Here is a 24037-nt window from a genome sequence, read left to right on the forward strand (position 1 = left end):
AAGTGCTCAAACTTGGGGATGGCTCACGCCTCTGATATTTTTCACTAACAAAAGAGGTCATCCACTCTTCAACATGCAAAGAGTTGAGACGGTTCAATGAAATGCTCAAATACAATAAGCATTGTTAATGGTTATGCTGCAAAGATTATATACACAAGCCTCCAGATGCAGGTATATGAGAAGACAATTCATGGCACTCACTTATCGTTAGAGCTCGTGACATACGACACAACAACGGTGATGTCATCAAGTTTGCCTCCATAATAGCGAAACCCAGCATCTTGAGCGGCAGTGGAGAAAGGTGTTTGTCGGTCTTTATCTTGAGCTCGTTGGCGTGCAAGAGCAGCTATCTTCTGGGCAGTCACCTGAGCGCCTAAGCCTGCTCTCATGGCATGAACCACCACTGCAGTGATCTCATTGTTGTACAAGTTATCAAAGAGTCCATCGGTGCCAGCAATTATGACATCTCCAGGAGCAACAGGGACCGAGAAAACCTGAACAAGTTTAAAAAATCCCATCAAAATAAATAAGTAAATGACCTCCCATTTTTGAAAGGTTGCAAACTCTGTTCACTCTATTTCTGAAAAATATAGCATTCTACAAACAAAACCATTCAATCTTTCAAGATTGTGAAGCATGAACTGGGAAAAAAACAAACAACAAATAATTACGAGCACACTACACTTGTCCTTTTCTCTTCCCTTATTAACGTGGAAATGTAAAAGATGTACCACAAGCAGAGCGGGGGAAGACAATATGCTTATTCCCCCAACTCATACTAGGACCTTCGGAATAGTAGTTCCCAGGTCATTTTCATTGGTATATAGTAGTTAAAACGAAATAACAAAAAACTAAGTGAGATTTAAGCAGTTCGAGGAAAAAAGCCCACTTATATCAATTTTTACTCAAAATAACGATCATTTGCAAAGCAGTCCCAAGATCTATACCATAATTGGTGGAGTTTTTCTAATTCGTGATATTATTTGGTAGTATGGACTTCAAATTAAATCTGTTCAAGTTAAAGTTAACCATATGTGAGGAAGTCACAAACCTGTTTAATCTATGAGGTTCTTCGCATATTTATATAGGTTTCTGTGAGGAGAGGAACTACCTTTCGTATTATTGTTATCTTGAATGGCAGATTGATATAAGGGAAGGGGACAATTAATCTGACATAAAAGCATCAATACATATATTATTTAACTCACTAAAAATATGACCAATTCCTAAATCAGAACAGGAAAGACAACTACAGATGGCAAAGAAGCCGATGAGCATATTAACCTGTCCAGAGCTAGGCAAATCTCCATTGTTTCCACTCTCCAATTGAAATGTGAAGTTAAAATCATGCTGCTGCACTGGAGATCTGAAGATAGTGCATCCATCCCGAACCACCATAAATCCACTGTCTCCTAAATTGATTGCATGGAGACCCTGCAGTGATGTCTCACACTATTACCCATTGTGCAGTAGTAATAAAACAAAAGAACTGCCAACCATCCTTGCAAGATGAAATATACGAGCAAGTACTTGTACAGAAACTAGCTAAAATTATTGGCAAATATTATTACATTATAAATGAGAAGTATTAAGCTAATGTTACAGTTCCAAATAAATAGAAACCTCCATTATTTTGATCAAGGAAATAATTGTGCCAAATCAGGGATATAAAGATTCAAAACAGGAAATTTGGTCTCAACTGAAATATGATCGGTCTCCACTCTCCACCTTTCAAGCCCTCAAACAACTTCCTACAATCAAACTTATAAAGAGTGATGGTATCAATTGAAACAACATACTTGTTCTGTAAGCGCTATGATACAAGCAGTGGAGGAACCTTTGGCTTTTGTTTTCGAGTGAGCCTTCTCCAAGACCCTAGCTGGATCAATTGAGCCCTTGGGCTCTTCTTGAACTGCGTTAACCGAATTAGACATGAGTTCTCGGGAATACTGTCCAGCATCGACACCAAGATCTGCCCAACCACCGACACCATCAGCCACCCCTATAGCTTGTTCATCTACACAGATAAAGTGAGCGTCCTCTCCACCAGTATCTTCTTTATCGGGATGGGGTAGATAGCATGATCCAGAAACCAGTTTCAATGATTTGCCCATCGAGATCTTCCTGTTAAGAACAGTAGGAAATTTATAAATAAAGAAGAACACTCCGAAAAAGGGAAGGGGCCCTCAGCATACTGAGCAAATACAAGAGTTCCATAATTAGATTTTAAAAAAACAATAAAAAACAGTTAGATTATTCATAAAACCATGGATTCATTTTAACCAGATAACAAAAAAAAATGTTGACTAAGCAAGAACAAACTACCTATTATTCACAATTTTTCCTCAATAGTTGGAGCAATGAGAAAGGAATGACCAAATAACAAAATGAATATGACACATTTCTCCAAACCATTCAAGTCCACGGGGGATTATTTCAATCCCTGAGGCAAGAACAAGTCCGTTTGACAATAACATTTATATACAATCAATCTTGTAAGTTAAGACCAAAGTTAATTATGAAATTAAACTATAATATTTTTTATTTAAATGAAGAAATTTAGTATAGAACATACTGTTCAGATGAATCAGTTGAATTGGCAAGTTGTTCCTCCCGTGCAGAATTATCAAATGACACATTGGGAGCAGAACCAGCAGCAAACTGAGAAGTTGATGAACTATGAAGATCTCTTACACCTGACACAGTTTGTAGGTAACTACTGCAAAACCTTTTTGCAACGTTGTAAGTGAAGTATCCATATATAACACTATTGCTAGGCTGCTCTTGATTTTTCAAACTCATACTGGCTTTCCGACAGCTATCAACACTTCTACTGTTAAAACAAATACCAGCACTGATCGCTGAAGGAGACAAGTACGCAGCATTCCTAAAACTTAAATTATCAAGAGAACATTCACCAAGTGTAGCTCTAGAACCACAAGCAGCCATTGGTTTATCTTGACACTTGCTGTGAGTTGAATATTGATAGGATTCAGCAATGGCACAATCAATATGATATCCACAAGTCTGCAATGCAGGGCTTGACACTGATGGAATAGAAAATGTGCGAGAAATTGCCCCAAGAACTGAGATACTCCTCCGGTGATTAACTAGCTCTGAACTAGCACCAGAAATAGCGTCAGGTCTTAAGAGAGCATGCAACTCTGTAAGTGAGGAATAAGGAACCGAGTGAAATAGATTAGAATTGCCACACAATAGTTTCTGATTCCCCAAAAGCAGCTCCAGTGAACTTTTCAATCCACCTTCCCACCCTAGAAATTTAACTGGCCCTCGTAGTTTTGACATATAAGATGGCATATTAGCCCCTTAAACAGAAGGGCCTCACTTTGATTCTTCTCCTGCACAGGACGCAACCACTACAACTTTGTATGAGAAAAAATATCATTCCTCCCAGCACATCTATCTTCAGATAACTAGATGCATAGTACACTTCCCCAAATCAGCATGTTTTCCAGAAAATTATAACCTGCAAAGTCAAAATTTCACCAAATGGGTACATAAACATGGCCAAGTCTATTACAAACTCAATCAGGTTAAAACCCTATTCTAAAATCACCGTCACCCGATCGCATGTATAGAGAATTTGATAGCATAAATCCTTGCTACAACAGTACTTCAGTTATAAACATTTAAACACCACTAAGTCAAATAATTTCCTCTCTTCTAGAAAACATTCATTGACGACCCAAGAACTAATTGAAAGTTGAAACGCACAAGAGCGGTCCTTAAAAACCGTAAATACGTAGACTTATCATTAACACAAAAATGAAGATAAACCATAACGCACATATCCAGAAATGAAAACCCAAAAGTAGATGTAAAGCCGCCGAAAATACGGGAAAAAGAAAAGAACAAAATGGCAACTACGGAATCTCACTCTCCCATGTCAATCACAAACAAATTAAATGGAAACCCTAATTCTAGCAACCTGGATAAAACTTCTACAGGTCAGAATTGAAGAAACAAACCTTCGTAATTAGGTAGGGGCTCAGCCCCTGTGTAGCATACCAGAATCGAGAGAGGAAAATAAGATGGAATCCAGAAATTTCGCTAAGTGAAAACCCTAACGCTTGAATGGATTCGAAATTGGGATTATTTATTTTATCATTATATAATGAAGTCAAGATTTAGTAGTATTAACACGCTCGGCGCTGTATCGTTTGTTTGACGTTGACCGGTCTTAACGCTCGAGTCGAGGGGTAAAGGTGGTATTTTACGAAAATGTCTTGGTTCTAATACCTCGGTTCCGAATCTCGGTGAGGGTATTTTGGTAACTGAAGGAGCCAATCCATTGGTCGTCTTTTGCTGGTTGTTAGTGGTGGAGCCGTCTGGTGGCTTAGGAAACGAGCATGAGAGAGTGGCTTATTATTATCGGCTAAACGTCTTTTCAACAAATCAGTTTGGGGGCACAAATGCCCCTTATCTTTATTTTATTTTTGAAAGGAACCCTAATTTTACAAATATAGAGAGGAAAAAAAGTATTATTTAAACATTTATTTTCCTCCTTTGTTTTGTACTAAAATATAATGGGGACATGAAATGGATTTTTTCCCTTACTAAAGGTCGGATGTTTAATCTCCCATCATCCACTTGTTGTACTAGAAAAGATTGTGGTTACTTTTTTTTATAGGTCCATAGATTTGATATTGACATAAAAAGAGTGTTTTAATATTTGATTTTATCATATAAACTTATGAAACAGAAAAATGTGTCAATAATGTAAATATAATATTAATTCGAGCTAGTTTACTACACCTCCACTAATCTCATATAACTCCTTGTTTCCCATCTCTGGCCGTTAGCCTCAATTTATTATTATGTTATAATTATCGAGTGTTAAGGAAACTTATAAGATCACTAGAAGAATTTCAGGCTTTAATGTCGGTTTTAAACCGACATTAAAGATAGTGTTATTAAAGCCCTTTAATGTCGATTGTCTTTAATGTCGGTTTTAAACTGACATTAAAGGGCTTTAATAACAATGTCTTTAATGTCTGTTGCAACCGACATTAAAGCTCTTTAATGTTGGTTGACATTAAAGTGGACTTTAATGTCGGTTGCAACTGAAGCCCAAGAATCAAATGACGCACTTTAAATCGACATTGAAGCCCAGAATCTGTCCGTTTTATCAATCATTGTCCTTTTTTTTTTTAAATTCCATTGCGATCCATTTTTTCGGCCAAAAAGTATAACATGACACATCATCATCGAACATTGTGGCTATGACATATTATTCATGTATGGATTGTAAATCTATTACATTTAATCCACAAATTCTGCTATAAAATTATAATTTAAAAGGTCGTACAATAATTTAGGCCTTGAAAACACAAATTACACATTATGATTTTACAAACATTATGAGTTTACTGTCATTCTCTACTTGGTAAGTATGGATCCCTTCATAATTCTTCTTGAACAGACCCCCCAACTTCAGTAGTGTCTGGTTATAGGCATCTTTGTCTGACCACTGTTGTTCAAAGGATCACAAACAATAAAGATTTAAGACAAAGGATTGAAAGTGAAAATGTGATCATAATTCATATTCAACTAACCGTGTGTATTGGGAATGTGCATAAATAGTACATTCAAGGCAAAATTCTTGTAGTGAATGTGTTGGATCTAGAGTTCCCCAAGAAAAAGCATAAAGAGGTTACGATACCAAATCTTTACTTCTTTGTTGCACCTGCAAAACAAAAAAACTCAATAGTTGAATAAATGAGAGAATCTTCTTTTTCAAAATCTTGAAGAAGAGAAGATTGGTTACCTAGATATGAGATACGAAGATGGTGGAAAATTTTCGGCAGCATAACGATGCTACCACAACAAAACAAAAAATTTATCTTGAACCTGTTCAAAGAAACACACTCCAAAAAATATTTCACAACCACTTGTTCTTAACAGAACTATCAGAATTTTCAAAAAATGAATATTCAAGAACACATATATCAATAAGCAAATTTAGCTTACAATGTACTTCAAATCTCAAAAGTTGTCACAAAAACTACCATAGTGCATGAATAACCCACAAACTACCATAGTGCAACCCACAAACTCAAGCACCTTGAATCAAATCTAAACTACAAATAAATAGTACCCATGAATCATAAACGAGTGTTACATTCTAATCCAATATGGTCCAAAGAGAAATAAGCACACTATAACTTCTCAAATAGGAATTTTCAGATCATTAGAGTCACTTGAAAACACTTAGAAACTGTGCTTAAAACTGCAAGCATTAAAAAATGCACTTACCAGGAACAATTTTTACGTGAATCCCTTGTTGTTGCAATAAATCCATCCCTTCCCCACCCCTTCCAAACACCTAAAAAACACACAAACAACACCATTAAAAGTATAGGGTAGAACGAACCTGGTGACGCGTGCGGTGGAGACACGAGAACGACGACAATGCCTTCCATGTCTCTTCCAAAGTTGTCTTAAATATTGAAGAAGAAACAACAAAAGATACATTATTTTAGTAATCTTTCTTTCTCAGCTCATACACAAAAAGAAAAAATAGGAAATAGCCAATTTAAATATATTCTTCCAAGAAAAACAGATAGATCTCAAGAGTTGATATCAATAGATGAGAGAATCTTCTTTTTCAAGATCTTGAAGAAGAGAAGCTTGGTTACCTAGATATGAGATACGAAGACGATGGAAAATTTTCGGCAACATAACGGTGCTACCACAACAAAATCAAAAATTTATCTTCAATCTATTCAAAGAAACACGCTCCAAAAAATATTTCACAACCACTTGTTCTCAACATAACTATCAGAATTCCCAAAAAATGAATATTCAAGAACACATATATCAATAAGCAAATTTAGCTCACAATGTACTTCAAATCTCAAAAGTTGTCACAAAAACTACCATAGTGCATGAATAACCCACAAACTACCATAGTGCAACCTACAAACTCGAGCACCTTGATTAACCCCAAAATTCCCGAGCTCACAAAACGCCTAGAGAATTGAGAACAAAATTATAAGAGGAGAACAACATTTTACCTGCACTTTCTGGTGCCGAATCAACCCATTACTTCCATTCTCCTCCTTTCCAACTTCTTCATCCTCGGGAATTGCATCTAGGACACCTTGTCTCAAGTTCCTCTGCCGCGGACTAACTTGAATTGTCTGCGTCAAGATCATTGGCATACCGAAACAACAACCGACAATATAAACCTTAATTGCCAGGGAGGAAACCCCAAGTTTAGGCTGGAAAAAGGCCGAGGAACCCGAACACATGCACGCAGCCATAAAACATTCCATAATCCAACTTGTCTTCTTTGAATTTTTCTCCAATCCAACGCTCCCATTAATCCAATTGGCCTCGATTCGTTCCAAAGAGCCATAGAGAATCAAATCCTCATTCTCATACACCTCAAACTTCACACCGCCCGAGACTTGAATGCTATCAGTGCTAACATAGGTAACCTCAGAGGATTCCTTGTTGAGTCGATCACGACGAAGGGCAATAGAAGCAGAGTTGGAGGCTGAAAGGTGTTTTCTCAGATATTGGGCATCATCGGAAGAGAAAATCGATGAGGTATCTGGAAAACAAAAGTAGTAAATTCTATTGTCACAAATATACCAAACGAGCAGCAGATCTTCACGGAGAGACACGAACGAGCAGCAGATCTGACGGAGACATGCGAACGAAGACGGAACGAGCAACAAATCCGGCGGAGACACGTGAACGACGACGAAACGAGCAGGAGATCTGGCGAAATGACCAGAAAATCCGAGCGATTGGGTGCGGCGGCGCAGGTTGCATGACGAACAGACCTGCACGGAGGCCAGATCTACACCACGACAAACTCTTCACCCACGATTGATGGACGAATGGCAAGGTTTTGGAAAAGAGGAGTGAAAAAGAATAGGGTCTGAAGAGGGAAGTGTGGGAATGAGAGGAAAAAGAAAATAGGGGGAGAGTGAAGAGGGAAATAAAAAAAAATGGGGGGAAAATAGAAAGTGAGAGGATAAATTAAGCAGGTCTTTAATGTCGGTTTAAAACCGACATTAAAGGTACCCCTACAATGTTGGTTTAAAATCGATATTAAAGATCCACTTTTTTTTATAAAAAAAAAAACCGACATTATACATCCAATTTCACTTTTTTCAACCAACATTAAAGCCCAAAGTTCTTGTAGTGGATATTAAATCAAAACTAGGTGGATACTATGGATTGAATTCTCTATATATATTCAACTTTCCTTAAGTTTATGTTCCTTAAAAGTCGTTGTTGTAGCATCAGATTTAGGGGAGCTTAAATTTGCATACTCATCATAAGTAGTATCAGTGTTAGGGAGAGCCTAGCTTGCTCGTTAGTACTCAGTTATGAGTAGACTAATTTTATGTAATCTTAGTTGAAATGTATGTTGTAAAAACTAAATTACATTTTAGTGAATCTTTTTTCACTTAGGTGGAAAGCTCCCAGATGTAGGTGTGATTATAATGAACTGAGTTAATAAATCTCTATGTGCATCTTCCTTACTCTGTACTTCTGTCTATTTGCCTTTACTTTTGTCATTAGCATTTTTACTAGCTTGTGGTATTATTGTGATTCACTTGTTTTTCAATTGGCATCAGAGCGGGTTGACTTCTTGTTCATTGAGTCTTCATTGGAGTCAATTAAGGAAGGTGGATCTACAACATGCCCACAGTTTTGGATGGGACAACTTACTCTTATTGGAAGCTCAAATGACTGCATTCTTTTAATCTATTGACAACAAGTCTTGGGATGTGGTTCTTAATGGTTGGTCACATCCTATAGTTATTGACAAAGATGGGGTTGTAAATCAAAAGCCTAAAAAGGACTGGTCTGAAAAGGAAGATCAAGCCTCACTTGAAAACTCGCGAGCCTTAAATGCTATCTTCAATGGTGTCGATCAAAACATTTTTAGGTTAATCAACACGTGTGTTACTACTAAAGAAGCATGTGAGATTCTTGTTATGGCCCAGAACATCAAAAGTAAAGATGTCAAGGTTGTAACTCTTGACAACTCAATTTGAATCTCTTAAAATGCATGATGATGAGAATGTTGCAGGATATGCACCTTCTTGATATCACTAATGAATCTTTTGCTTTTGGAGAAAAAATTTAAGAAGAGAAACTTGTTCGTAAAGTGTTACGATCTTCAGTTAAAAGATTCGATGTAAAGGTTACTGTTATAAAAGAGATGCAAGATATTAGTACCATTAAATTAATGAATTATTTAGTTCTCTTTGAGCGTTTGAAATGTCCTTTGATGACAAAACGTAAAAAAGGTCCAAGGAATTGTTTTGCAATCTTTGGTGAATGATGATGGCTCGTCAAATAAAGTCAAAGAGTCTGATGAGAATCTAGCAGAATCTATATCTCTTTTGGCAAAACAATTTGGCAAAGCTCTCAAACTATAGGACAAGCGTTTTGCCTCTTGAGGTCCTTATGTTCCCCCACATGGCAAAGACATGAATAACAACAACAACAATAATGTTTCAAGATATGGAAATCAATTTGTCAGAAAGACCGAAAGCGACAAAGAAGGCAGTGGTGGTCAAGGTGCTTGTGAAAGGAACTTCAGGTGTCATGAATATGAGGGTGTTGGTCATTTCTAGGTTGAATGTCCTAACTTTCTTAGAAGGCAGAAAAAGGGTTTTTCGGTTACCTTCTCAAATGAGGAAATAGACTCCAGTAGTGTTGGGTTTTATGTCCTAAAACTCGTAGTCTGTAAACAATAAAACTTATTCTGAAAATTCAATAAGTTGTTATTGAAAATATGCATTGCTTACTTCGTTTTAGAAATAAATCCAATAAACTAAAAGATCCATGACTATTAGATGAGTACTTGAATTTTATGTGGAGACATAAAAGTGGATCAGTAAATAGTCAAAATGATCTATAGTATATGAATGAGGTTGGGTGCCTTATTCTGATAACACTATTGGATGTGGCTCACTCTGTACTTGTTACAAAGAGTTGTAAAGTACTGCAGACGATGTAATCCTATTTCGTACATGTTATGACATGAGGAGTGGGGGCGTCCTATGCAATGGGTTTGTACAAGATCGAACCACGAAATCAGTCACTCTTACTTTATAACGTTGTTTACTATTTAAAGATCGACTATTTCAAAGTGATGACCTAAGTAACTTGACCTTAATCCTGAGCTAACTATGAACTCCTGTTTATTCGGGATTATCCTTAGATTTTCATAGGTGAGGGTTGGTTCAACAATGCCGGCTCAATAAACCTCCATTTAAGGGGTAAGACCGGATAGATAGCTAGGGACATAGGGTGCAAGATGGAATTCACTCCTACCTGCTTTTAGGGATAGTAGAGAGGTTATTCCCTTAAGTGCTGACTCTGGGTCTTGAACAAGGGGTCTCATCCTCTCATTGGCTCGAGAGGGACTCGGTTTGTTGATTGGATCACAAACCAATTATTCATTAGAGGATCAGTGGGACTTAGCGAACAAGAGGTAATCTCGGGGGTAAAATAGACATTTGACCCAGCCGTTATTACGAACAACCTGTGAAGGGTTAACTTATTAATCATGGTTATATCGAGTGGACATAATATATCTACAGTAAGAGGAGTGCAACTATGGGTTTTAGTGGTATGACACATTAGTTAACGAATAGGGGTTAATTCGGTGTAAAAAGTTTAGTTAATTAATCTCGGATCGTTGGAGCCCATGATCTGTAGGTCCCCCTACTAGCTCGTAAATGGATTAGCTTTAGAGTAGCGTGATAAATTAATTTGAAACGTTCAAATTAGAATTAAGGGAATAGTAATTATATGTGTTATAATTACGTGTTTAATTTTAGAATTAAACGAAATTGGAGAATTAATTAATATTTAAATATGATTTAAATATTAAATTCATGAATAAAGATTCATGAAGGTGGATTTGTATAAAAATAATTTAATATTTGATATTAAATTAATTAAAATTATTAAAATTGTTTAATTAATTATTTATTATTAACTTTCTTAAAAAATTAATTTTGTGAAATTAATTTTGTAAAATTCATAAAGTCTTAATTTTGAAAACTAAAATTGGTTTTGGAAATCAATTTATAAAACACAAATTGACAAAAATGGAAGATTGGAAAACTCCATTATCTTCAACTAAAGGAGCTCACACTAATCTCCCTTGATTCTTGCTTCAATTCTCCAAGCATGAGTTGCACCTCATGCAGGCTTCTCCATTGCATGATAGTCCTGCAATAAATAGAGAAGATTGAAGTAGAAATCGAGCATGCATCAGTTGAGTTTTTGCTGAAAAATTTGAGTTGAAGAAGGTGTTCTTCAAGTGGGTGTAGCAATGTGTTTCTTCTCCAAATTCCCTTCATTCATGCTTATTTTGAGTCCCACAACTCAATCTAAAGCTCCAAGAGAATAGTAGGGAAGATCTTGAGGTGGTTCACAACGAGATTTGAAGAAGATATGCAGCTGAATTCGAGTTTCAAGAGGTTCTACAAAGATCTTATTTGAAACCCTTTTATTATTGTATGAGCATGCTTTATTTACAGCCAAAATTAATGAATTAGAATGCTTATTGATCCTTGTTGCTTCCGCTGCATGTTGATATACTCTTTCAAGTAGTGAGTCAGATGATGAAGTGCATGCTCTAGTGGGAAGTCTATCCCTTGTCTTTCATGAAGACTGTAAGACATCTTGTCATGATGATTCTACTTCAAAAATCTATTCTAACAAAGCTACTGCTTCTCGTGAAAAATTGTCATATGAGAAAGTCTATTAGATGTGGCTTGAAGACTCAAGAGCTTTAGCTGTTCAGAAGGAGAGAATCGAGAATCTGATTAAAGATATTTATCGTCTGCTAAGCACCATATCTGACCTAATGAAAGAGTCACAAGTTATCAAGGTTGGCCTTGAGACTATGTCAAAATTTGTTTGGATGCTCAACTTTGGCACAGATGATCTTAACAAAATTCTATCCTCAGGAAAGAAGGTCTTTGATAAACAAGGCATTGGATTCAACAAGTCTAAGAATTAATTCTCCAAAGGAGAATCCTCTTTTTTTAAAAGATTCGCTCATGCCAAGATACTGAGATGTCCGAGTCATTGTCTAAAACTAGTGAAGGAACATCAATCCTCTGGAATCAGTCAGTAACAATAAAGTGGATTTGTCATCAATATGGGAAGAAAGTTCATAATCGACCTTACTGTTATCAATTAACAAGAAGAATGAGTGACATGCTATCGTGGAATTATCCCAGGTTCCCTACCCGAGAAAGATATGGTCAGAAATAAAAAATGGAGTGAAGGGTGAAAAAAGGTCATATTGATACTGAGATGCCATGTTGCTTTCACCTCTCTTCGTGCCTCATCAAAAGAGGACTGACACTTCGATAGTGGGTGCTCAAGACACATGATAGGTGTGAAATCTTTTATTCAAAATATTTAACCATGTGGTTTCGGTCATGTTACATTTGAAGATAGGGCAACAGGAAGGTTCTCAGTAAAGGACAATTATCATATTTTGGTATTCTCTCTCTAGAAAATGTTATTCTTGTTGAAGAATTGCCTGCAAATTTAATTAGCATAAGTAAACTATGTGATCAGAGTCATTCAATAAATTTTTCTAAAGACAAATGCCTTGTGACCAATGCAGACAACGTGACTATCATGACAGGTATGCGCTCATCTGATAATTGTTATCTCTGAACTCCTAATGTTTGTTCTAATGTCTGTCACATAGCTCGAAACAATGATGCTGCTATTTGGCATAAGCAACTAGAACATGTTAATCCCCCCTTATAAAAAAGGCTATGTTCGAAAAAGCCATTCTTGAGATACCTTCCTTATCTAAAGACGAAGATGTAGCGTGTGGTGACTATCAAGCTGGAAGACAAATAAGAGTTGATCATATGAAAGTATTCACTTGTACTACCAATCGGTGTAACTACTTCACATGGATCTGATGGGGTCGATGCAGGTGGAAAGCTTGGGGGTAAACGATATACCTTTGTCTGTGTTGATGACTTCTCTCGATACATGTGGGTGCACTTTATTAGGGAAAAAACAGACACTTTTCAAGTTTGTCAGACCTTATGTCTCATGTTGGATTGATATGGCAACCCTAGAGGGGGTGAATAGGATTTAATTAAACTTTTTTTTCTAAATTAACCCAATTAAACTAATTAATACACTTTTTATAAATAATAAGAAAAATTCAAATTATGCAACAAATAAGATGACAAAAAATGTGATAAATTAATTCTATCAAATTTTAGCAAATAAATAAGAACAAACTAAAACATACAATAAATTTCTTAAATTAATTGCAAAAATAAAAAGGAAAGAGTTAGAGAAGAAGACACCGTAATTTTTATAGTGGTTCGGTCAAACTCGACCTACTCCACTCCCCAAGCGCCTCTTGGGAATTTGAATAAAATCTTTCTGACTCTTTCCACGGATTAGAGCCTAACTGTTACACCACCACCCCTTTTACGGGTTCAAGAGCAAACCCGATCCTTTCCACGATTTAGGATCAAACCGTTACAAATGTTGGAATTTTTGAATAACACAATACAACTCTCACTAGTGTGGATTTACAAATTTAAGCACTCAATAAGTTTATCCTCACAATACAATAACACTCTCTCAAGAATAGGATGAAAAGAAAAAAAAATTGGGAACTTAGAGAGAGCAACAATGGAACTTTTGAGTTTTGGAGGATTATGAAATGTAAAATTTGTTTGTTTAAAATTTGGAGAGGAAGATGGTTTATATAGAGATGAAAATTTTTTTAGAAACCACAATTCATTTGGACCATTGGATTTCAGAAAAGAAAAATCAATGGTGGAGATTTTAAACTAAACTAGTCGTTAGATACAAAAAAAAAAAAATATAATATTAAATTCCTTTTCTTTTGAAATTCATTTTCTTTTTAAAATTAATCCAAAAAAAAAAAATATATCATGTGTCAAAAACTAATCGTTAGACACAAACATAAAATAATATTAAATTCATTTTCTTTTTAAATTCATTTTTTTAAAGTCAATCCAAAAATAAAAAAACATACCATGTGTAAAAAACTAGCCGTTAAACACAAACATAAAATAATATTAAATTTATTTTCCTTTTAAATTTCTTTTTAATTTCAATTTCTTTTAAATCAATCCAAAAATTAAAAGTCCATCATATGGTCTGGTTATGCCACATCATCCACCATGGTATTTTCTTTATAGACTTGTTTCGGTCATATCGTCTTCGTTTTAGCTCCGATTTGAGTGATTCAAGAGGTGTTGGAATCGTTGTTCCGAGCTCTACGCTATAGACATATTAAAACACCAAGATTTTCAGTAAAAAATTGAGTTTGTTATCATCAAAATATTGATTAATTAATTAATTAAAATTAATTAATTTGAGATTAAGGACCAAAAAGCCAACAATCTCCCCTTTTTGATAATGACAAACCATTCAAGAAAAATAGCTTGAAATACATGTAAACCATATGTAGCACATAATAAAATTCAACATATCACCATAAAGATCATTCTTGAAATTCACTAAAAAAAAATAAATTCTCCCCTTAATTAATACAACCAAAATCATAACAAATTTATAGTATGTTTTTCTTAAACTTCTCCCCCTTTAGAATCATAAAAAAGAATAATTAAGAAAAATTTAGAACTACATAAATGTTTCCCTTAAAAACATGAACATATCTCCTCTTATCAAAATGCCTTTTAAAAGATTTAACAAGTAAAATTATAAAATCAAGAGGCATCACAACGAATAATACCGAGCTCAAGCCTATTTTTGCAAAAGTTTTCTTCATTCAAAGACTTGGTAAAAAAATATCCGCTAATTGATTATTAAAGCCGACAAATTCAAGAGTAATATTTTCATTTTGCACATGCTCTCTAATAAAGTGATGCCTAATATCAATATGCTTAGTCCTAGAATGATGTATAGGATTTTTAGTCAAATTAACAACACTAGTATTATCACAAAATATAAGCACATTATCAAACTTTAATCCAAAATCATAAAGAGTTTGTTTCATCCAAAGAATTTGAGCACAACAACTAACAACTGCAATATATTCCGCTTCGGTAGTGGATAAGGCAACCGAATTTTGTTTTTTTTACTAAATCAAGAAACTAAGGAACTACCAAGAAATTGACAAGTCCCACGAGTACTCTTACGGTCAAGTAAATTACCCGCAAAATCCGCATCGGAATATCCTACCAAATTAAATTCAACATTTCTAGGATACCATAAGCCTAAATCAATAGTACCAAGCAAATATTTAAAAATTCTTTTAACGACATGTAAATGTGATTCCTTAGGACAAGATTGAAATCTAGCACAAAGACATACACTAAACATAATATCGGGTCTATTAGCGGTTAAATAAAGTAAAGATCCAATCATACCTCTATAAGTTTTTATATCCACACACTTACCTTTTTCATCCTTGTCAAGCTTAGTGGATGTGCTCATAGGAGTTTTTGCAATTTTACCTTCATTGAATTTGAACCTTTTGAGCAAATCCCTTGTGTATTTTTCTTGACTTATGAAAATACCATCCTTGAGTTGTTTGATTTGGAGTCCAAGGAAGAAGCTAAGTTCTCCCATCATACCCATCTCAAATTCACTATGCATACACTTAAAAAATTCTTCACGCAAAGATGGATTAGTAGAACTAAAAATAATATCATCCACATATATTTGTACTAAAAGTATATCATTTTCTTTAGTCTTAATAAAAAGAGTAGCATCAATTTTACCCATTTTAAATCCATTCTCAAGCAAGAAATTACTAAGTCTATCATACCAAGCTCTTGAAGCTTGTTTTAAGCCATAAAGAGCCCTTTTCAACTTATAGACATGATTAGGAAAATCAAAACTTTCAAACCCTGGAGGTTGTTCTACATAAACTTCCTCCATGATATAACCATTTAAAAATGCACTTTTCACATTCATTTGATACAAAATGAAATTCTTATAAGAAGCAAAAGCAAGCAACATTCTATAGCTTCTAATCTAGCAACGGGTGCAAAAGTTTCTTCATAATCTATTCCTTCCTCTTGACAATAACCTTGAGCTACAAGTCTAACTTTATTTCTAATGATATTTCCATTTTCATCTATTTTATTTCTAAAGACCCATTTAGTTCCAATTATAGAAGCATGAGAGGGCCTAGGGACTAACTCCCAAACTTTATTCCTTTCAAATTGATTTAATTCTTTTTGCATAGCTAAAATCCAAAATTCATCATTTTCGGCATCTTTAAAATTTTTTGGTTCAATTTGAGAAACAAAAGCTAGATTATTAAACATATTAAGAGAGGAACGAGTTTTCACACCTTGTTCGGGATCACCAAGAATTAATTCTTTGGGATGGGAAGGAGCATACCTCCACTCTTTAGGCATGGATGAAGAACCAACTTCGTTCTTTTCGGTTAAGCTCACCTCTTGCTTACTTGAAACAATTTCCTTACCTTTGTTACTAACAAGTAAATCTCCAAAATTTCCTTTTAAAACATCACTATAAATAGGCTCATTAGAAATAACATTGCAGGATTCATCAAATACTACATGCATAGATTCCTCAATTACTAAAATTCTTTTATTGAAAACTCTATAAGCTTTACTAGTAGAGAAATAACCAAGGAAAATACGAACATCCGTCTTAGAATCAAATTTTCCAAGTTTTTCTTTGTTATTCAAAATAAAACATTTGCAACCAAAAACTTTGAAATACCCAATATTTGGAATTTTGTTATGCCAAAGTTCATAAGGAGTTTTACCCAAAGAAGGTCTAATTAAAACACTATTTAAAACATAACAAGGGGTGTTAACGGCTTCCGCCCAAAAGTATGTAGGTAAACCATACTCATGCAACATTGATCTAGCAAATTCTTGCAAAGTACGATTTTTCCTTTCAACTACACCGTTTTGTTGAGGAGTTCTTGGAGCAGAGAAATTATGAGAAAAATCATTTTCTTCACAAAAAGTTTCAAAAGCATTGCTATCAAATTCTACTCCATGATCACTCCTAATTTTAGAAATCAAAAAACCTTTTTCATTTTGAACTCTTTTTGCAAATCTAGAAAAGTTTTTCAAAGCATCATCCTTATGTTTTAGCATCAAAACCCAAGTAAATCTTGAAAAATCATCAACTATCACAAAAGCATAATCGTTCCCTCCAAAACTAGCAATTCTAGAAGGGCCAAATAAGTCCATGTGTAATAGTTGAAGGGGTCTAGTTGTAGAGATTACATTTTTAGATTTGAAGGAGGACTTAGTTTGCTTACTCATTTGACAAGCATCACAAACTTTGTCTTTTTCAAATTTAAATTTGGGAAGACCTCTAACCAAAGAATTCTTGAAAATATTTGAAATTAAGTGCATGCTAGCATGTCCTAGTCTTCTATGCCATAACCAAGAATCATTATGCAAAGCCAATAAACATTTATCATTAATAGGACAATCATTCAAATCAATACTATAAACATTTTCATCTCTATTTCCAACAAATATAACTTTTCTATCACTAACATTTTCAATGATGCAATTCTTTTTATCAAATACAACTCTAAAGCCTTTATCACACAATTGATTAATACTAAGTAAATCATGCTTTAAACCATCAACCAAAAGTATATTTTCAATTAAAATAGAAGATTCATTACTTATACTACCTTTACCAATTATTTTACCTTTCTTGTTGTCACCAAAGGTTACAAGACCTCCATCCTTTTTGGAGAGAGAGACAAACTTGGATGGGTCTCCCGTCATGTGCCTCGAGCAACCACTATCCAAGTACCACTTGTTTTTTTTAGAGGTTTTCAAACAAACCTGCAAACACAAATGTTCAAGATTGATTCTTTAGTACCCACACTTGTTTGGGTCCTAGATGGTTAGCATTGACAAACTTGGGAATCCATTTCATTTTTGCATAGACATTTAAGGCATTGGATTTAGACAAGTAACAAGAATAAGTTGTATGTCCAAACTTACCACATGAGAAACAAACAACATTATGCAAAGATTTATCTCTTACAACAAATTTATGCACTTTACTTTTCTTGGAGAAATTATTCCTTTGAGCATTGTGAAACTTTGCCCTTTGAGAAAAAAATCTTCTTGGAGAAGTAGTATGAACATATTTCAATTTAAAACACTTAGGTCTAATATGGTCTTCAACACCACAATAATGACATATAGGCACAAAGTTAGATTTAACATGCTTAGACACAACCTTAGGCATATTAAGCTTAGACATATTATGAGATGCTTTAACAAAGATAGTTTTAGAACTTGAATGAGTAGAACATTCATCAATATAGCCTAAACCTCTTTTATCACCAAAAGGCTTGCCTACTTCAATTATCTTGTCTAATCTTTGAGCACCTATTGTCAACTTTTTAATAGATTCTTTAGCCTTATCAAGTTCTTGCAAAACACTAAATTTCTTTTCTTTGAGTAATTTAATCAAATTATCTTTTTCACAATTATCATGCTTAAGAAATTTAACTTTGTCAAGCAAGGCATTTTTCTCATCACAATCAAAAGCATGCTTGTCACAAGAGATATTCATTTCATCAATATGCACAACATTATGCTCATTCTCTTTTAAGCAAGCAATTTTTTCAAGTAAAGACTTATTTTTACTAGATAAAACATTGTATTTCTTTTTAAGCACAACATACTTAGAACTAAACTTTTCTAAATCATTTTGCATATTTTCAAAAGCTTCGAACAATTCATTATAAGAAAGAGGTTCTAGAATTACCTCATCATTTTGTTCATTCTCTTTGTCACTATGAGCCATGGAGCAAAAATTGGCCACTTCTTCATTATCACTCCCACTTTCGCTTTCATCGCTATCATCCCAAGTAGCTTTCATTGCTTTCTTCTTGGATTTCTTGGATGATTTGAGAAAAGGACAATCAGTTCTAATATGACTCGACTTCTTGCATTCATAGCATATTACCTCATCCTTTTTGCTCTTTTCACCTTTTGACTCTTTTTGGTTGGAGAGATGCTTCTTTCTCTTGATGAAGTTCTTATACTTACGTGAAAGATAGGTAACATCATCTTCATCAAGGTCATCTTCATCTTGGGAGTCAACTTCTAAAGAGATGGTCTTTAAAGCTATTCTTTTTTCTTTCTTTTTCTTCTCATCCTTCATGTTTTTCTTGATCTTTATCTCATGCGTCAACAACGAACCCATGAGTTCATCAATGGAGAAAGATTTGAGATCCTTTGCCTCTTGAATGACGGTGACTTTAGGCTCCCATTGTTTAGGCAAAGACCACAATAGCTTCTTTATCTTCTCAAGATTTGAGTACTTTTTCCCAAGTCCTTCTAAAGCATTGACAATGTTAGTAAATCTAATAAACATATCGGAAATAACTTCATTTTCATCAATTTTAAACATTTCATATTGATGAACTAACATGTTAATCTTTGTTTCTTTTACTTGACTAGTTCTTTCATGAGTAATTTTTAATTTATCCTATATCTCTTTAGTGGTTTTGCAAATAGATACTCTATTATACTCAACTTCATTCAAAGCACAAAATAAGCAATTAATAGCTTTGGTATTTAAAGAGTATGCTTTCTTTTCATTTATTGACCATTCTTCCTTAGGTTTTATAGTGCTAACACCATTAACATCTTTTGTTGGAATTTTAAAACCTTCCTCAACAATATCACATAAATCATAATCAATAGAAAACAAGAAAAATCTCATTCTATTTTTCCAATAACTATAATTAGTACCATTAAAGATAGAAGGCTTTGTAATAGATTGACTATCGGTAAAAGGGATAAAATCAAAAGTTGTCATAGCTAAAAAACAATTAAGTTTATCAAGAAAAAATATTTCAAGAAGAGCAATCTACTCTGATACCAATTATTGGATTGATATGGCAACCCTAGAGGAGGGTGAATAGAGTTTAATTAAACCTTTTTTTTTTTTTTTTTCTAAATTAACACAATTAAACTAATTAATAGACTTTTTATAAATAATAAGAAAAATTCAAATTATGCAACAAATAAGATGTCAAAAAATGTGCTAAATTAATTCTATCAAATTTTAGTAAATAAATAAGAACAAGCTAAAACATACAATAAATTGCTTAAATTAATTGCAAAAATAAAAAGGAAAGAGTTAGAGAAAAAGGCACCGTAATTTTTATAGTGGTTCGGTCAAACTCGACCTACTCCACTCCCCAAGCGCCTGTTGAAAATTTGAATAAAATCTTTCTGATTCTTTCCACGGATTAGAGCCCAACCGTTACACCACCACTCCTTTTACGGGTTCAAGAACAAACCCAATCATTTTTACGGTTTAGGATCAAACTGTTACAAATGTTGAAATTTTTTTAAGAATACAATACAACTCTCACTAGAGTGGATTTACAAGTTTAAGCACTCAACAAGTTTATCCTCACAATACAATAACACTCTCTTAAGAATATGATGAAAAGAAAAAAAAATTGGGAACTTAGAGAGAGCAACAATGAAACTTTTGAGTTTTAGAGGATTATGAAATATAAAATTTGTTGGTTTAAAATTTGGAGAGGAAGATGGTTTATATAGAGAGAGAAAATTTTTTAAAAACCACAATTAATTTGGACCATTGGATTTTGGAAAAGAAAAATCAATGGTAGAGATTTTAAACTAAACTAGTCGTTAGATAAAAACAAAATATAATATTAAATTCATTTTCTTTTGAAATTCATTTTCTTTTTAAAATTAATCCGAAGAATAAAAAAAAATATCATGTGTCAAAAACTAGCCGTTAGCACAAACATAAAATAATATTAAATTCATTTTCCTTTTAATTCATTTTATTTTTAAATTCATTCTTTTTAAAGTCAATCCAAAAATAAAAAAAACATACAATGTGTAAAAAACTAGCCGTTAGACACAAACATAAAATAATATTAAATTTATTTTCCTTTTAATTTTTTTTTAATTTAATTTTTTTTTATTTTAAATCAATCCAAAAATTAAAAGTCCATCATATGTTAATCTCTTAATGATCCACCATTCAACCAATATGCTACCACATGTCTACATGCAAATGGTCTGGTTATGCCACGTCATCCACCACGGTATTTTCTCTATAGATTTGTTTTGGTCATATTGTCTTCGTTTTAGCTCCGATTTGAGTGATTCAAGAGGTGTTGGAATCGTTGTTCCGAGCTCTACATTACGGAGATATTAAAACACTATGATTTTTCAGTAAAAAATTGAGTTTGTTATCATCAAATCATTAATTGATTAATTAATTAAAATTAATTAATTTGAGATTAAGGGCAAAAAAACCAACATCTCAAACTTTAGAGAGAACAATAAGTACAAATTGTGAGGATCAAGACTGATCATGGCATAGAGTTCCAGAACTCTCAATTTGAAACCTTTTGTAATTTAGAGGGTATTGAGGGTGTTGCATGCAAAACGTGTGCCTCTACACTTTTGGGTTGAAGCCTTGAATATAGCTTGTCATATTCATGACCGAATTTTTATTTGCCTTGCCATTCTAAGCACAAACTATGAAATTTGGAAAAGTCACAAGCCAAGTGTTAAGTACTTTCACGTGTTTGGGAGTACCTGCTATATTCTCATAGATCGAGATTATAGAAAGAAATGGGATATCAAAGTAGTGAAGGTATCTTCCTTGGATACTCGTCTAACAGTCGTGTGTATCATGTCTTTAATAAGTGCACTCGAAATGTGATGGAATCCATCAATGTCATTGTTGATGACTTGCAAAATACTGAGCATACCTATGAAAATAATGAAAATCATAGTAGTACTCCTTATGTTGCTACTGATGCTAGTGACATCGGTTCTCCCATTCCATCATGCAGCAATATGTGTAAGAGTGGTAATTCTGAACCGATTTTTTTTTAGAATGAGGTGTTTCCTATATCCAGTCTTGCTCAAAAGAATCATCTTCTCAATAACATAATTGGTGAGTTAAACACAGGTGTTTGTACTCGAAAAAAAGAGAAAGTGGACTATCTTGAATTGATCGAGAATGTTTGTTTCACCTCTCCTATTGAGCTTAAGAACGTCAATGAGGCTCTTAAAGATGAATTTTGGATGAATGCTATGCATGAAGAGTTAAGTCAATTTCAACGAAATGAGTATAGGAATTAGTTATTCATCCATAGTCTGCAAATGTCATTGGAACAAAATTGATCTTTAAAAATAAATCCGATGAACATGGAACTGTTACTTGCAATAAGGTTCGGCTTATTGCTCAGGGATACACTCAGGTGAAAGGTTTTGACTTTGATGAGACCTTTGCCCTTATGGCTTGGTTGGAGGCTATTCGTCTACTTCTTGGAGTATCTTGCCTACTCAAATTCAAATTGTACAAGCTAAGATTTTCATTGACCGTTTGTCCTCAACATGTGTACAAACTTCAGAAAGCCTTGTATGGTTTAAAGCAAGCTCAAAAGGCTTGATATAAGAGATTAGCATAATTCTTGATACATAAGGGATATTCTAGAGGCAGTTCTGACAAAACCCGATTCATAAAGAGAACAAAAGGAGATTTAATAATTGCCCAAATATATGTTGATGACATTATGTTTGGCAGATCAACATAATCTCTAGTAAATCAATTTGTTGATCTGATGAAAGTTGAATTTAAGATGAGCATCGTGGGAGAGATTATGTATTTTCTTGATTTTCAAGTTGATGGGATATTTATATCTCAACGTAAGTATGCCAGAAACATGCTTCAAAAGTTTGGCCTTGAAAAAGCTAGTTCCAAACATACTCCAGCCTCACTCATGCAAAACTTGCCAAAGACTCCGATGCTACAAATGTTGATGAGAGCTTATACAGGAGCATGATTGGAAGTCTTCTTTATTTGACAGCTAACTGTTCAGATAATGCTTATCCAGTGGGTGTTTGTGCTAGATATCAAACTAATCCAAAGACAAGTAATTTAACAATTGTTAAACGGATTCTCAAATACATTAGTGGGACAATAGGCTATGATCTTCTTTATTCTTCTGATACTAATGGAGTTCTTGTAGGATACTGTGATGCTGACTGGGGTGGAAATTCAGAAGATAGAAAAAGCACATCTGGAGGATATTTCTTCCTAGGAAACAATATCATATCTTGTTTCAGCAAGAAGCAGAATTGTGTTTCCTTGTCTACTGCCAAAATTGAATATATAGCGGCTAGTAGTAGTTGCACCCGACTACTATGGATGAAACAGATGCTTCAGGAGTATGATATTGCTCAAGATGTCATGACCTTATTTTGTGACAACATGAGTGCTATCAACATTCACAAAAATCCTATTTAGCATAGTAAGACTAAGCACATTGATATCAAACACCACTTCATTAGAGAGCTTGTTGAGTCTAAGGTTATATCTCTTGAACATGTCAGTGCTGATAAACAAATTGTAGATATCTTCACCAAGCTGCTAGATGCCTTCCAATTTGAATCCTTGCATGCTACTCTAGGGGTTTGCAAAATTGATTTATAGTAATTATTTGCTATTTTGGTAAGTTATAAGATTTGGGCCAAAATTAAAATTTGCCAACCCATAATTAATTCTCACTATATTTCATTTATTGTGATTTCTCTTTAAATTCAATTTTTTTCTCTCCACTAGTAGTTCAATTTTCAAACAGTTGTGGTGTTGGTTTTTGCCCTATTTTTTCGACCATGTTGAGTTCACCTGTCACCCTATATTTATTCCTCGAGTTCTATAGTACCTCATGGTGAACACTTAAAGTGGTACTCATACATCCCACACGAGAATGGTTAAAATGAAGTTAATATGGATCGAGACCGATGAGTTGCATTAATAGACTTTAGTTGTTTTTAATTAATTTTTGACATTTTAATTTTGGAGTTATTTGTTGTCTTTAATTTCTAGATTTTAAGTGTTAAATTTAAGTTTTGGTAATTATGGAGATGCATTGAAGATGGTAGTTGGAAGATGGAGGCTGCAATTAATGGAGTTACATTAAAGGATAGTGGTTGGAAGATGAAGA

At 34.0% G+C, this 24037-nt stretch overlaps 2 protein-coding genes across 3 annotated transcripts; both read right to left on the bottom strand.

Moving 5' to 3' along the window:
• Nucleotides 1-3: 3 nt before the first annotated feature.
• Nucleotides 4-4176, bottom strand: LOC120091127 (Protein phosphatase 2C family protein). Of its 2 annotated transcripts, XM_090317850.1 has the most exons (6): nucleotides 3990-4168; nucleotides 2576-3487; nucleotides 1800-2124; nucleotides 1285-1434; nucleotides 1052-1169; nucleotides 4-494 (listed from the first exon to the last, which is right to left on the bottom strand). In XM_090317850.1, the coding sequence occupies exons 2-5, from the start codon at nucleotides 3316-3318 to the stop codon at nucleotides 1056-1058; spliced, it is 1332 nt and encodes a 443-aa protein (XP_090173976.1). In that variant the 5' UTR covers nucleotides 3319-3487; nucleotides 3990-4168; the 3' UTR covers nucleotides 4-494; nucleotides 1052-1055. The 2 variants fall into 2 exon arrangements, with proteins under 2 accessions (XP_090173976.1, XP_038904913.1); XM_039048985.2 differs by lacking the exon at nucleotides 1052-1169 and having other exon boundaries at nucleotides 3990-4176.
• Nucleotides 4177-6709: 2533 nt separating this feature from the next.
• LOC120090835 (uncharacterized protein At1g01500-like) lies at nucleotides 6710-8559 on the bottom strand. The gene is made up of 2 exons (XM_090317177.1): nucleotides 8524-8559; nucleotides 6710-7814 (listed from the first exon to the last, which is right to left on the bottom strand). The coding sequence occupies exons 1-2, from the start codon at nucleotides 8557-8559 to the stop codon at nucleotides 6993-6995; spliced, it is 858 nt and encodes a 285-aa protein (XP_090173303.1). The 3' UTR covers nucleotides 6710-6992.
• Nucleotides 8560-24037: the final 15478 nt, after the last annotated feature.

Source organism: Benincasa hispida, chromosome 9, assembly GCF_027475165.1.
Source record: "Benincasa hispida cultivar pf3 chromosome 9, pf3_genome.v1.1, whole genome shotgun sequence".
Classification (NCBI taxonomy): Eukaryota; Viridiplantae; Streptophyta; class Magnoliopsida; order Cucurbitales; family Cucurbitaceae; genus Benincasa; species Benincasa hispida.

Coding starts and splice junctions, on each gene's coding strand:
- LOC120091127 (XM_039048985.2), bottom strand. CDS start 3,318: ATGCCATCTTATATGTCAAAACTACGAGGGCCAGTTAAATTTCTAGGG. Junction 2,125..2,575: donor TCAACTGATTCATCTGAACA/GTATGTTCTATA, acceptor TGTTCTTAACAG/GAAGATCTCGATGGGCAAAT. Junction 1,435..1,799: donor TCATAGCGCTTACAGAACAA/GTATGTTGTTTC, acceptor ACATCACTGCAG/GGTCTCCATGCAATCAATTT.
- LOC120090835 (XM_090317177.1), bottom strand. CDS start 8,559: ATGACAAAAGTAAAGGCAAATAGACAGAAGTACAGA. Junction 7,815..8,523: donor CAAATAGACAGAAGTACAGA/GTAAGGAAGATG, acceptor GCCTCCGTGCAG/GTCTGTTCGTCATGCAACCT.